Source organism: Zingiber officinale, chromosome 11B (assembly GCF_018446385.1).
Source record: "Zingiber officinale cultivar Zhangliang chromosome 11B, Zo_v1.1, whole genome shotgun sequence".
Lineage (NCBI taxonomy): Eukaryota > Viridiplantae > Streptophyta > Magnoliopsida > Zingiberales > Zingiberaceae > Zingiber > Zingiber officinale.
This window is the reverse complement of record NC_056007.1, coordinates 81590946-81605295: the sequence shown is the minus strand read 5'-3', so window position 1 is coordinate 81605295 and position 14350 is coordinate 81590946. Positions and strand designations below refer to the sequence as shown.

At 35.3% G+C, this 14350-nt stretch overlaps 1 protein-coding gene across 1 annotated transcript in view; it reads left to right on the top strand.

Annotated features, from left to right (window-relative positions):
- The first annotated feature begins 293 nt into the window (after positions 1-293).
- The window catches only part of LOC122034089 (protein SWEETIE-like), a 51143-nt gene continuing 37086 nt past the window's right edge, over positions 294-14350 (top strand). Inside the window, exons 1-10 of the mRNA XM_042593217.1 lie at positions 294-588; positions 4142-4349; positions 5751-5857; positions 6500-6736; positions 6857-6946; positions 7021-7105; positions 9591-9655; positions 11204-11308; positions 12264-12353; positions 12436-12516. Of these exons, the coding sequence (XP_042449151.1) occupies positions 427-588; positions 4142-4349; positions 5751-5857; positions 6500-6736; positions 6857-6946; positions 7021-7105; positions 9591-9655; positions 11204-11308; positions 12264-12353; positions 12436-12516 (1230 nt within the window). The 5' untranslated portion in view covers positions 294-426. The remainder of the gene's footprint in view (positions 589-4141; positions 4350-5750; positions 5858-6499; positions 6737-6856; positions 6947-7020; positions 7106-9590; positions 9656-11203; positions 11309-12263; positions 12354-12435; positions 12517-14350) is intronic.

Here is a 14350-nt window from a genome sequence, read left to right as displayed (position 1 = left end):
GGCGATGAAATCAACTAATGAAAGTGAGAATGAGAGCTTTCAAATAATATATTATTTTTTTAATAAATGCAAGAGGGTCGCATCCCTCTTCTCAAAGCGGCTATGCTCCAGCGACAATCCGTGAGGGTAAAACTTATTATGCACCTAAATCGGGTGCTGATGAAATTTGTAGGTCGTCCATAAGATATAGCCGAGTTAGTTATACAGATTTATCCAGTGACGGATTTCACCTTTATGGCAGATTTACAGAATGATTAAATTTGTAGATCGGTAAACCAGTCGTTTGAAATATCCGAGGATCATTTCGAAAAATATCGTAGACTGGGTGACTTTCCTCCGGAATATATCTCTCTTTGACGAATCGTGCGTCCTTCTGCCCGGTTCTACTTCCCATCGTCTCTCCGCTCACGGCGACCTCCGACGGCGATGGCGAGGCGCGAGGCCGACGCCATTCCCCTCTCTCGTTTCGGTGTCCTCGTTGCGCAGCTGCAGTCGATCGTCGTCTCCGCTCGTCAGCAAACTCCCGATGCTCTTCTTTGCTTCGATCTCCTCTCCGAGCTCGTTGCTTCAGTCGAAGAAGAGAGTAAGGTCGGTTCTTCATTCAGATCCTTTTTCTCCTACTCCATTACGGAAGAGCTCCCTCCCGAGCGATTACGTAGATCTCACTCAGTTTGGTTGCGGATCTTAGAGTTTCATGGAGATTAGGGTTTGCATTGTCTATCTCTTTCTATCACTAACGAAAATAAGTGATTTTTTTCAAATAGCTTTTCCTACTATATTTTTGGGGCAAGATGTAGATATGCCTTCTATATATTGGATTAGGACAGTTCAATTTAACAACAAACTAGTATGAGGTAGTTTATTAGAAATTTCCATGGTGGGATTTGTTACTGGCTCTCATGGCTTGTTGTTGTATCATAAGTTTAGGCGAATTGGTGTTTCTAAATTCTAAGTTTGTGGATGACATAAACATTTTAGTACAATTTTCTTGGAAAAATTAGAACATGAATTTTGATTGTATATATTCATATGACATAATAGCGTCATTTTGACTATGTTCAAAAGTTTATGAGTGATAAGTCAAACAATATTTTTGATTTTATATATTGATATGCATTGACTAAAGCTGGATTCATAATTTGAAATACATGATAATTTATCCAACTATTTCTAGATAAAACATGTAAAATCCAATATAAGATTCACATATAAAATTCTAAATGAACCTTTTCTATTTCAACAAAGAGTAAGAATGAATATTTTGCATCATAGAATGATTTGATAAAGGTGAGAATGATTGTCTTAATAAGGAATGCCATTATCCAAAAGAAATACATTTTTTATTCCTTGCCAGTAGTTTAGTTTTTATCTTATGAAGCCTGACTTGTAATGGTGGATGTTTCCCTCTATATTAGTTTGTATGAAGTTACGGATATTTTTTTGGAAAAGGATCATAAATGGAAAATAAAGAAGTCTATTAAATTAAAAGTTCTGAATATTAGGAGGATCATTCAAAGAATCAATAACACAATTGCGCATCAGCTCACTTGAAATTGGGCCGAAAAGATGATTCAACCATCCATATACAATATAAAGCTTTTGTGAGTACAAATCATTCTCATAATCTACTAACAATAGAATTGCATAGAAAAATTCAAGTAAATAGAATGAAGGTCGAATGAGTCCATTGTTAGCCGAGGTTTAAGTATTGACAACCTTTTGCTATATATTAATGTCATCGTTGTTTATTTTTTTTTTAATTGGGCATCATTCAATGGTGAGTTATTCTATTGGCTAGGTTGGAAAGTAGTATGGTAGGAACTAAAATTTTTTACCCAACTTTCACTCTCTCCTTTATCTCTACTCTTTATTATATGCTCTTGGTCTCTCCGAAATATCCATTTGTCATTAAAGTAGGCATCTAGTTTATTTCAACGAATTGGTTGAATGCATACACATTATGAATTCAAATAGTGTCACTTCCAAGATTTTAAAGAGACCATTGTAAAATCTATGCTGTCAAGTTTCTCTTAAATTATCTTATTATTAAAAAATAAATAATTAATTTCGCAATGTGTTTGCTGGTGATACTTGCTGAACTGCCATTTAATAGTTTGGTTGAAAATCTATGTAGTATAGGTCTACTATAACCTCAATTTATTCAAGTAAGCCAAGTTTAAAATCTATTAGTTTGGCAAAAATGGTGTTATGAGTATTATAGTAATAAGACTATCAAGTGTACTGTATTTAGTCCCACGTTGGTATTCTTGCATTCAGCATTTTAGTATGAGTTTGAATATGCCAATGGAAAGATCATTCATGTCAATGCAATAAAATATTCACTTCCTCCTTAACATTGGTATCAAAGCACATTTTAATTTTAGAGTTTCCAAAGCGTAGTTTTTCCAGCATATTTGCACACTTTTGTGCATTCCCGGATCATGAAGTGGAAGCTAGACTCCTCTGCATGAGAAACCCATGCTACCACCTTGTGTTTGCATGAGCTACTCCTTCCCATGATAGGTCGTTCAGTCCTTCCTTCCCATTGATGGAAACAACTTTGCCTAAGAGCTTAGCCAGCTCTTCCCTTGCGGTGATGCTTCCTGCTGCACTTTCATGTGATAGCTCCTCTATGCAAACTCCTGTAGGAGTATAAGCTCTGGTGCTGTCATAGCTTTGTGGACCGTGACACCGTAGCAGGCTTTATATATTTCTTCATTCTAATAATCTTCACCAGGAGAACAAACTATGGTGCCGTCACAACTTTGTGGGCAGCAACTCCACAGCAAGTTTTATATACTTATTCATTCTAGCAAATGAGAGATCTATTTTGTCTTGTTGTTCTTTCTTTGGATAAATACCCTTTTGGGAGGCAAGTAGCTGGTACCTCTTCCAACATCAAGCAGCCATGACATTAATCAAAATTGATATATGTTTCTAGAAATTCAGCACCACATCACTCTATTTGTACGTCTTTGATATCTGGAATCCATTTGTTTGCTCGTTTCAAAATATAACCATTCTCTTTCTTCTTTCTTTTAGGGCATACTCTTCCGTCTCCAATGAAAACCCAAATAGATAAAACATTTTGTTTTTAGTTAGCTACTTGAAGGGGAGCCTTGGTACAATAGTAAAGTTGGGTTCGACTCGTGGAAACAACCTCTTGTAAAGTAAGGTAAAATTGCGTACAATATATCTTTGCTCGGGACCCCGCATTGGCAGAAGCTTCGTACATTGGGCTGTCCTTTAGTTAGTTATTTCCTACTAAAAATTGAACTATCTATCTCTAGTGAAGATTTGAACTGAAGAAAAACTTCTCATTATTAATTTGCTACTTCCAATAAAGTGTTTAATTGTACAATCCATCGTTGATCCTGGGTCCTTATGTGCCTTCCTTTTCTGTTAATCTATTTTCCATGCAACTTTGTTCTCGTCATATGTTTGGGGCCTTATTACTTGTAGGACTAGTTAATCTACATGCTCACTACTTACATGATCGACTACTTTGAAGCTTCATTGCTTTGGTGACCGCACCATCGATCGTGTTAAGGGCATAGGTTGTACAAGGGCACTAGTCCTGTGAGCAATAAGGCCTCAAACTTATGATTAGAACAAAGTTGCTTTGCGAATACAAGAAAGGTAGGGAGAAGAAAAGAGATGGGGAAAAGATGTGAATGAGGGGAGTCGACCAACCTCCCTCTTAGAGGAATATTCTTCTTTGAAAAAAATTCTATCCTTGAAAGGCAGCTCCGATACCATGGAGAAGTGGGGAAAGGAGTTAATCTTTTGCATCGGCAATATGTCAGTCACTTTGGCATCGACAGTAGAGATAACTCTAAATCTAAAGCACATATGGTAGTGTTCTGGTGCTATGCTTGTATTTTATGGCCTTCTCACTGTTTTTAAGTGGGATCCTTGACCTTGACAGTCTCTTTTCTTTAGTCATCCTAGGAAAAATCTTCTTTAACTGTGTTTAGGATCTGACTGCATTGTTCTTTATTTATAAATATCTCTTCTCTTGCTTTGTTTTTCTCTTTTTCTTTGTTTATTCTGGCTATGTTTTCTATCATCTCGTTGGATGAACTGAATCTAAGTGACTAGTTGTTACGCTTAAAATGTTTATCTGGCGCCTCTGGTTTAGGAAGCTTTACAGCAGTGGCAACGTAAGTGTGAGGATGCTCTCTATTCATTGCTTATTTTAGGGGCTCGATGCCCTGTTCGACGGCTTGCCTCTATAGCAATGGGAAGAGTTATTCAAAAAGGTGACGGAATTTCTATATACTCAAGAGTGAGTAGCCTACAAGGATGGCTAGCAGATGGTAAAAGAAATGAGCCCCTTTCTTGTGCAGGTTAGAATGAATCTTCACATTGTGTCTCTTCTATTTGTTAATCTATGTTTGTTTTATCTTGCTGTTTTTAGTTGATTATAATCCTTTTGCTGACAAAAAGTGATAAATTATCTCATGAACATGTAGCAAAATGTCTTGATAAATAAAATTTGAATCTTGTAATGACGGATGCAACATCACAGATGTGGATAACTATAAAAAAACCTAGCACATGCCTATCATACGTGTAAATGTTTCAATGTGCTTGGCAAAATTTCGGTTGGACTGAACCATTCTATTTCAGGGTTAGCTGTAATGACATAGTCTGCATTTCCTAGGAGGGAAGGAAACATAGTGGAAAGGTGTACCTTCTTGGGAATTAATTGCAAGGGAAGGTTATGGACTGTGATGAAGGTTCATGCTTTTGTATAATAGAGAAATGCCATCAGGAGTTCAAGTGAAAGGTTGTGCATGGGTGGATTTCCGTGATATGGGGAACCCAACCTTTACAATGAAAAATATAAGAAAGGATGAAACTGCTTTCAATTGCTTTTTCCCGTACTTATGGCCAACACGTGAAGGTTCCCTCTCCTTATGCAGATATCACATTGCTATTAACAAGTCTAGGATTTGGTTTGTCAATGATAATATAGGTACCAGATTAGCTGCTGATTTGTTTATGCAGATCTTATTCCCCCATATGTATCTGAAATAAGGAGACTTGACTTGTTTTTGTACAATTTCAACTTTCAAGTTAACAAATAAATATTGAGGCAAATCAGAACTGGTTTAAATTCATTCAATAACCTTTTTTTACATGACTGATATCAAATATTGTCAAACAATCAAGGAATCTGAAAGTATTAATTCTCATTTTTTTCTTTTCATTTTAAATCTGGTTTGTTATAGAAGCTTTCTTTCTCATCCCATGGAATTTCATGGGATCACAAAAACCATTTTGGTTTCCTTCACTCATGAGATATGCTGGGTTTAGAAGGCATTGGATGAATTTATTTTCCCATCCAGTGGCATTACTAACTCCATCTGGAGATGGAATTTTTAACTTTCCTATGCTCTAAGTATTAATAGTATCATTATTTTCTTTTTATTAATATATTATATTATTATTACAGTTATGGTTATGCAATGCGCTTATTATGCTTTTGAAAATTTTGTTGCACTTAGATGATGCTCCTTATGACTGATATGGAGATTTGTGTTTCATTAGAAAATTTAATTTAACTCTTAAGTTCTTCTACATCATATTGATGTGGTGCTAAAACCCATGTTGATATTATTCACAAGTTAATATGGGTATTATGGTAGTTAAACAATATACATAACTATATTTGCCAAATTTCACATTGTATTCTGTGTTTGTTTACTCTGATTTTCTTCTTCCTACTAATTGTTGTTATGCAGGTGTTGCACATTGTTTGGGAGAATTGTATCGCCTGTTTGGACGCAGGGTTACTTCAGGGTTGACAGAGACAATCAACATAGCTGCTAAACTTATGAAGTTCAATGAGGTAATCTTTGTTATTCGTCCTCAAATGGTGTTTATTCTCCTCTCTTTATTTGCTTGTCCCTGATATTAATGGAATAGGTCTCTATGTTTTCCTATTGTTTTAATAATTTGAAGTATGAGACTTGAAAGTAATACACTCCCTTTATTCAGAAAAGAGAAATATCACAGCCAACTACATAGGACCTCAACATAATAGTAACATCTTATGTGGGACGGGGGATTTGCTTATATACATTCTAACACTTCAAGAGAAAAGCATCAAGTTGGATTGATGCCCAACTTGTTATATATAACAGAAAATTCTGTCATAATCCCTCCAAATGAAGGATACATTTTCTATATTTTACTCTGCGGGAAGGATAGGATGTTAACAGAAATAAGGTAAAAGTCTATATCAATATATATAATTAGAAGAGGTAAATTGCTGGGAAAAAAAACAAAAGCATGAACAAAAAGAGAAATAAATTATGTATCTGGTTCGTTAATCTTGTTAATCTCTGATAAAATGGCATTGCAGTGTTAACCTCTGCTGTTCCTTTGTTATATTATGCAGCATCACACTCTGTTTGATTGTTTTTGACAATCTTTTGCAGTAAAATATATTTGCTTTTTTTGTTCCTTTTTTATTGTGCCATAATTCCAGGATTTTGTGAGGAAAGATGCATTGCAAATGCTTGACAAAGCATTAGAAGGATGTGGTGGTAGTGGACCCTTTACAGCTTATTCAGAAGCACACCGCATTGTGATGCGAGTGGGTGTAACTGATAAATCATTCATAGTTAGACTGGCTGCAGCCAGATGCTTGAAAACATTTGCCAACATAGACAGTCCTGGATTAGGACCTGCAGAGCTTGAAGGTTCTATTGTGTATTGCCTCAAGGTAACCTTCTTTTTCTCCTTCATGTCTTGTGTCTTCCCTTTGGGTTTAGCATTTTTGGATGCATTTATTCTTATCCACTTTCATATTCTCAACCTTATGCTTCCTTTTCTGGTTGGCTAGGCTCTTGTTGATCCTACTTCGTCTGTTAGGGATGCTTTTGCTGAAGCCTTGGGTGGTTTGCTTGCTCTTGCAACGAATCCGGAGGCACAGGTAGATTAGGCAGGATGTTTTATAAGCTATCAATCTAAGATATAAGTTTGTTCAATAATACCTCAATTTTATAGGTAAAGCGAGGGAATAAAATTACTGTTCCTGCACGGAAGTTGGAGGACAATTTACAGAAGCACTTTATATTACCCTTTGTTAAAGGTAAAGATCTTAATGCTTGTTGTCTCTTGTCTGTGTTCCTTTCCTGCATGTCTTGGTGATTCCTTATGCAAAATCCGTCCTTTTAGTGGAGTGTGAAATGTTCCTAGATGCATTTTATGAGCAAACATGCTTATAGATGGAGAATGCTACACTGAGTGTGTGGAGTAAAGATTAAAAAAAGATAAAGATAAAAAATGTTAATATTCGAAAGAAAATTAGGTGTAGCTTCAATAGTTAATAAAATGAGAGAAAATAGGTTGAAATGATATTGATATATTCAAAGATAATCAATTGATTCTATAGGTAGAAGAGTTGAATTTATTAGAGTGACATAGATAAACAGCAAAGGAAATATTAGGCAATATAAAAAAAATTGATTTAATTTATTTGACACTATTACTAGTTATTTTGCCTTACATAGAACTCAGTGGAGATAAACACGGCTTAATGATGATGATAAGCAACAATGATATATGATTAATATACACATGTTTCATTGACACTATAAAATTTGATGCTTGATAGGTTTTTATTGGTTTGGTTTTTGGTAGTTGCTTTAGGCCCTGTTTATTCCCACAAAAGGGTGAAATTTTTTAGGCATTGACTGTTGTCTCTCCTTTGATTACCTGCACACAAATCATGGAGGAAGGGTCTTCAAGACCCTTTTGTGGAATGCTTTTTGGCTTGGTTGATTTCGACTGAAACTAGGCAGAACTGATGAGATTGATCTGAGGATCAATGAAAATGTCCAAAAAGCCCTTTCTCATGCTCACTCTCCTTGTGATTCTCTAGCAATATACTCATATTGGCTTGCTCTCCTCATGCTCCTCTGGTGGCAAGTTGGTACATGATCCAGTGCAGCGAGACACTCAGTTGCATTCATGGCAAAACTTGGGCAGCAATGGCTACTATGGTCGAGGCAAGGGGAGAGAGGTGCAACTTTGGTGTGAAACTGCGTTCAACACGATCGGAAGTTACGGCAAGAGGAGAGGCATGGGTTGAGTGAGCTCCCATCTGATGCAAATAAAGGTTGGGCTAAGGTGGCATGGGAGGTTGGGGAAAAAGGAGAGCAGTGCAGCATTGACATAAGCATGTATATGCTGCAAGCAAAGGTTAGGTGAAGGTGGCAGCTGAGGTTGAGGCAAGAAGAGAGCATTTGAGTGGAGGTCAAGGCAAGAGGAGTGGTGCAACATTGTTGCTAGCTCACATTCAATATGAGAGGAGTTGAGGTGCTGATAGCATAGGTTGGGGTGGAACTAGAGAATGAAAGTAGAAAGCTTGGATGCAAATCCATGTGAGATAGGGGAAATGGTGATTTCATAAATTTCTTTTTCCCCACTTTCTTCCCCTCTTCTTCTTCTAGCTCAAGTACTTCCCTTTTCTCTCAATTTTTTATGTGCTACTGTGAGTTTCTCTTGAGGATGAAACTCGCTTGAAATTTTTTATCTTTATTCTCATTTCACTTCATCCTGCTTGTATTTTACTATGTGCTATTCTTTGGCTGTATGCTGATTTGAGCTTGAAGGGATCATTGACTACGTGCTTTGTTATCCTCTTATGTTTTGTTTTTCCTATGTGGGAATGTTATTGTTTCATGTCATATGGTCTTGTATACTTACGTGTATAAAAGTTAGAAAAGCTTATGTAACAAGTGGACATCAACAAGTTAGTCATAATAGGCTTTCATCATATTATGTAACAACCTTGAAAAGGGAGTGTTGAAAGAATTTGGTTCATTCAGTAAAAGGTCTACTAAGTTTAGTTCTATATATTCAGGTTTTGTTCTATACTTCTAGGTCTAGCATTTTACCATGAGTCTATTATACTATGGTAATATTTATTTCATAATATGGCGTAACACACTATTTCCTTCCCCAAACCTAACCAGGACATCTACTCTTTTTAAATCCCATATTATGCCTTACCGCCTCATTGTATGTGCCTCCTGCATGATTGTTACTTAGCTTCCTATTATTTGGGGAATTGTTAGTTGAAATTAATTTGGAGTAAGATGATACACAATACATGCTTGGAAAGAAGGTAAATAATAGATTTTGTGTTATCAACTACAATCACAAACGATTGAGTACTTTAAATTCTATTTAGGGAACAACACTGAATATGATCATTATATATCCTTGGAATAATGCCTTTCTAAAATACCAACTCATTGCATGTAGTGTTTCTAGTTTTCACATGGATGAACTTTGAATGGAGGTGATGGATTTTGCAAATGGTGTGAAACCTGGTACAGTTATGCCAAACAAGAGTAGCCGCTGTTGCTTAAAGATAGGTTTATTACTAGGAAAATGTTGATTAAATAACACATTTCTATGGATCTTATGTCCTACTTTCCAATGCCTTCAACAGTTTCAATTACTGAAGCTGCAGTTACACCTATATTTTAACAAACTGTTAACTTTTGTCGTCAAAGAGTAATGCCACTTTGAATCACTTATTATTTTTTAATCTAATGTTTTTTCAGCAAGTGGGATACATGCAAAGGACATTCAAATTGGCCTCACATTATCATGGGTATTCTTTCTACAGGTAACTCCTGTCTATAATATATACTAAAAACAATTCTCACTAAGTTGTCTTTCTCATGTTGTTGATAATTATGCATTTTAATTTCATCTTGATTAGCTAATTATAAGTTACCATGTGTTCTTTTTTGCTATCTCATCCTTTTTAATTAATTGAGATAATTAAAATATGTATCTTTTCCACCTCATCCTTTTTAATTAAATTGAAATGTAAATATTGTATTTTCCATGTATTTATTTATCTTACCCTATAAAACATTTTATTGAATATTAAGTGCAGCAACTTTCATATTTATTTTCACTAAAGACTTTTAGTGATCTTCAATGAACCATATGCCTTAATTTTTTTAAAAGGAAAATTTACAATTCTTACTTGAATTCTCATCGTATATTCTGATTTGATACAATGAATTAGGACAATAGATAGCTCAAAGTAAACTGGCACGATATTTTATATGTTATGCTACATTTTGTTTAGTCATTTGGAATAGACACTAGAATATTAACCAAACACTTTGTTTAAGAATATAATGCAGAATTAGCGAAATATTCATTGATTACTTTTTTTGGTCAGAATCACTGATTACTTTTGAGATATATAAGATTAAGATTTATGCTTGCGCAACACACAGGGCATCTATTATTGTGACCTAATTTCTTTTCTTTGCCTTATTCACTTTTCTATATCTATGACCACTTGTCATAATCACAGTTTGTGTTTCCATTAAAGAAGCATCAAAAGAGTTGTATAGTTTTTTTGTTCTTTGGTAGACAAATTGGTTAATTTTCTCGTATTGTATGATATGTTTATCTTGTTATGGTTTGTTTTTCAACTGATCGTGTCATCTTGTCAGTGTGAATGGAGAGGACATCAAATCTTTTTTCCAGCATAATCATTTTCATTAATTAATATTCCACCCAGTACTGGTATCACGGGCATAACTTCTTGTTCGACGGTAACACCTAGAGTTCAATGACTCTTTGCTACCATTGGACAATCTCCATGCAAAATTGCTGACCTTGTGCAAGATCGATGACCTCGTCGAGATCCTTGAGATGTAACTTCCTTGAGATCATGACATGGTGATGGCTTTGCTCATGGTTTGAGACTATGACAAAGTCTTCACTTGTGTTCCATAATGACAGTGAGAGCTTTGGCCATTGTTTGTGATGCTTCCACGAGTTCTCAAACAATGTTTTCTTCTTTCTCCTCTACTCTTTCCCCCTTCTGTTTGCCAACTTGACTCACTCACTGGCACTAGCACTTGACATGCAAGACATGTTTTTGGCCGTCACACATTGAATCCCCTACGTGGCTTGAGATTTCACATACTAATTGTTTCATCAAAATGTGATAGTCATATTCATGCATTCTTTATTAGTATTCTTGATTGGATATTCTCAAATATGGAAGATTTTTTATTTTATTTTTTATTTTACATTTCTCCTATGGTCACACAAATTTCTTGTTATTTTATTGCGACAAAAATTCCTCATTGGCTGGATACATACTTTAGTTGATTTCTAATGATTCTTTCCATTGCATGATCAGGTTCTTCATCAAAAATATCATGTCCTAGAAAATGAACTTCAAAATTATGCTTTACTAGCCATGGACATTCTTAAAGGAAACGATCTTGCAGATCCTCATGCACTGGTATTCTTTTGTTTTCTTTATTATTTGTGTGCCTTTTGCTTTAGTTTGAGTAATTGTAACTTTCTATCCACACAATAGTTCTCCATGCCAATTGCCACAAATATGTCAGGCTTGAATAATAATGAAGGGACACATGATGACATTTGTATCTACATCAGGTTCATGTTTGCTTGTATGGTTATCAATTAATCTATACTTTATAAAGTATCAGCATATCATTCTTTATGTTACCATTGTGATAACATTTGAGTTTAAAGTGCTTGCTAAATTCATGAGGTTTGAAGGACTTATGATTCATGTAACTTGTGTTGCTAAATGCTTTGGAAGAATGTGCAAATAGGAGGCAGATGAGACATAATATAAGCTAATTAACATGGAAAATATTAACTATGGGACTACTCGGTGAATATGGCATGAAAAACATATTTACTAGTACACACTACATCAAATCGTGACATATATCATGTACTAAGGTAGTTAAATTTACAAAACATGACCTTATCTGCGAGTAGCCCTACTTGTCACTTTATAGCCATGTCACTGTTGGGTGGGTTCTAGAATAGCACATGATATTGAGTATGCATTTTCTCAGTTGATTATCAACTTGTTGACATTTTTCTCACTTTCTATCATGCAGATCGTGTATTTAATTGTTGGTCTTTATGTATTGTTGATTAGGTTTTAACATTTACAACTTCAATATTCTTCTTCGAAGTGGAAATGATAAGTTTCCTGACTCCACTTAGTTGTGACCATATGACTTGTATGTGTGTGTATATGTATATATATTTCTTAAAACATTCTCTACCATTCTATAGTTTTTCAAAAAAATTCTCTTGAAGATGTGATTTGGAGGCCTCTTGTTTTGAAAATTGGTCTTTCGCATGATTAGTTCATGTGTTTGACATGATGCCACTTTATTCTCAAATAACTTATTTTATCTTTGTGTTCTAAGGCCTGTGTTATATACATTCTTCGTGTGGGCATAGCTGATCAATTGACTGAATCTTCTCAGCGCAGTTTTCTCATTTTTCTGGGTAAAAAGGTTTGATATGATCCTTTATGTCATCTCATCTTTATTGCTTTTTGAAATTTGATTTTCATTAGTTCTGGTTTCTGTTATTCAGCTAGAATCTGCTGATTGCAATCCACCGATGAGCGTCGCTATATTGCGAATCCTGTCTTATCTTTTGACTAACTTGGGGGAGGTAAGATAATAGCAGTTAATGTAACCTGAAACCTATGAATTCAGAAGTTTGAAGTTTGGATGGTTGCATCATGCTCTTTTGAAATATGCTTAATGTAAAATTGTAGACCTTAAGTTTGTATTATTACTGAAAATCATCTTACCAGGGCAAGATGGACATTTCATATTATTTCTTTCCAATTTATTGACTAGAGCAGAACTGTGTGTGGTATTATATTTTGGTTTGAATTGGCGAAGGAGCCTTTGCTTCCTGGTTTTGAAACTAAGTTGGATAGGGATCAGCAATGCTGTTCAGATTGTTCTTAAGCGAGTGGGCATCTTAGGTATTAATAAGATCTAAGGTATTAAAAGACAATTACAGATGGTAGGTGATCAACTTATTGCCTAACACCTAGGAGATTGGTTTTGAAATAGAGAAGAGAAGCAAATTAAATTTTATACACACACACCGGTCATGACCGGTCCCAAGCCTGGATAAAGGAGGAGGGTTGCCAGCCAGCGTTAAAACTATGACGCGTTGCTATTGCTAGGTTGTTCTTCGGAAGGAACGCGTTGCAGGGTCCGACTGTAGCGTCTCGGCAATGACCGCTACATCTCCAGAATTCGGGTGTAGTGCTAAATATGCAAGAGTTCGCGTTACAGGGTTCGACTGCAACATTTCAGCAAGGACCGCTACATCTCCATCAGAATTTAGGTGTAGTGTTAAATAGGCAAGAGTTTTCACACCATAGGTTAGATAAGAACAAATATGATAAAAAAATTAATAATCTAAGATTTGGAACATGAAACATAGGAATTCTCCCTGATAAATTAATGGAGGTAGTAGATATGATGATTAAGAGAAGAATTAGTATTTTGTGTGTACAAGAGAAAAAATGGATAGACAAGAAGACAAAGATGATAGAGTACTCGGGTTTTAAGTTATGGTATACTGGAAAGAGTAAAACAAGAAATGGAGTGGGTATTATTGTAGATAGTTTGTTAACTGATGAAGTTGTAGGAGTAGTTAGAAATTGGGATAGAATTATAACCCTTAAGATAATAGTGGCGAAAGAAACTATGAACATAATTAGCATATATGCACCACATGTAGAATTATATGAAGCTACCAAATCAAGGTTTTGGGATGACTTAGATGAAATATTGCAAAATATTTCACCAAATGAAATGATTTTAATAGGAGATGATCTAAATGGGCATGTCAGAGTAAAAAATGAGAAATATGAGAGGGTACATGAGAGTTATAGGTTTGGAACGAGAAATGAGGAAGGAAAAATTATATTAGATTTTGCGATAGCATATGACCTTATATTAGCTTGAAGGGGAGCTTTGGCGCAACAGTAAAGTTGTTGCTTTGTGACCAAAAGGTCACAGGTTTGAATCCTGGAAACATCCTCTTGCAAAAAGCAGGGTAAGACTGCGTTCAATGAATCCGTCCCCGGGACCCGTATGACGAGAGCTTTGTGCACCGGGCTATCTTTATATGACCTTATATTAGCTAATACGTTTTTTAAGAAAAAAAAAAGAACGCTTAGTCACATTCAAAAGTGAGAATAATAAATCGTAAATTAACTTTCTTATGGTTAGGAAGGAGGATAGAAAGATTTGTAAAGATTACAAAGTCATCCCTGGAGAAAGCTTAACTACCCAACATTCATACGTCTCAAACATAGTATCAATAAAGAAAATATATACGGTTCATAGAATTAAGTGGTGGAAGTTAAAGGATGGGAAACAAAATATATTTAAGGAGAAGGTAGAAGTACAAGCATTAGGTGAAATATACTATGACTCTAATACAACATGGGATAAGATGGTATCAAAGTTGAAAATAG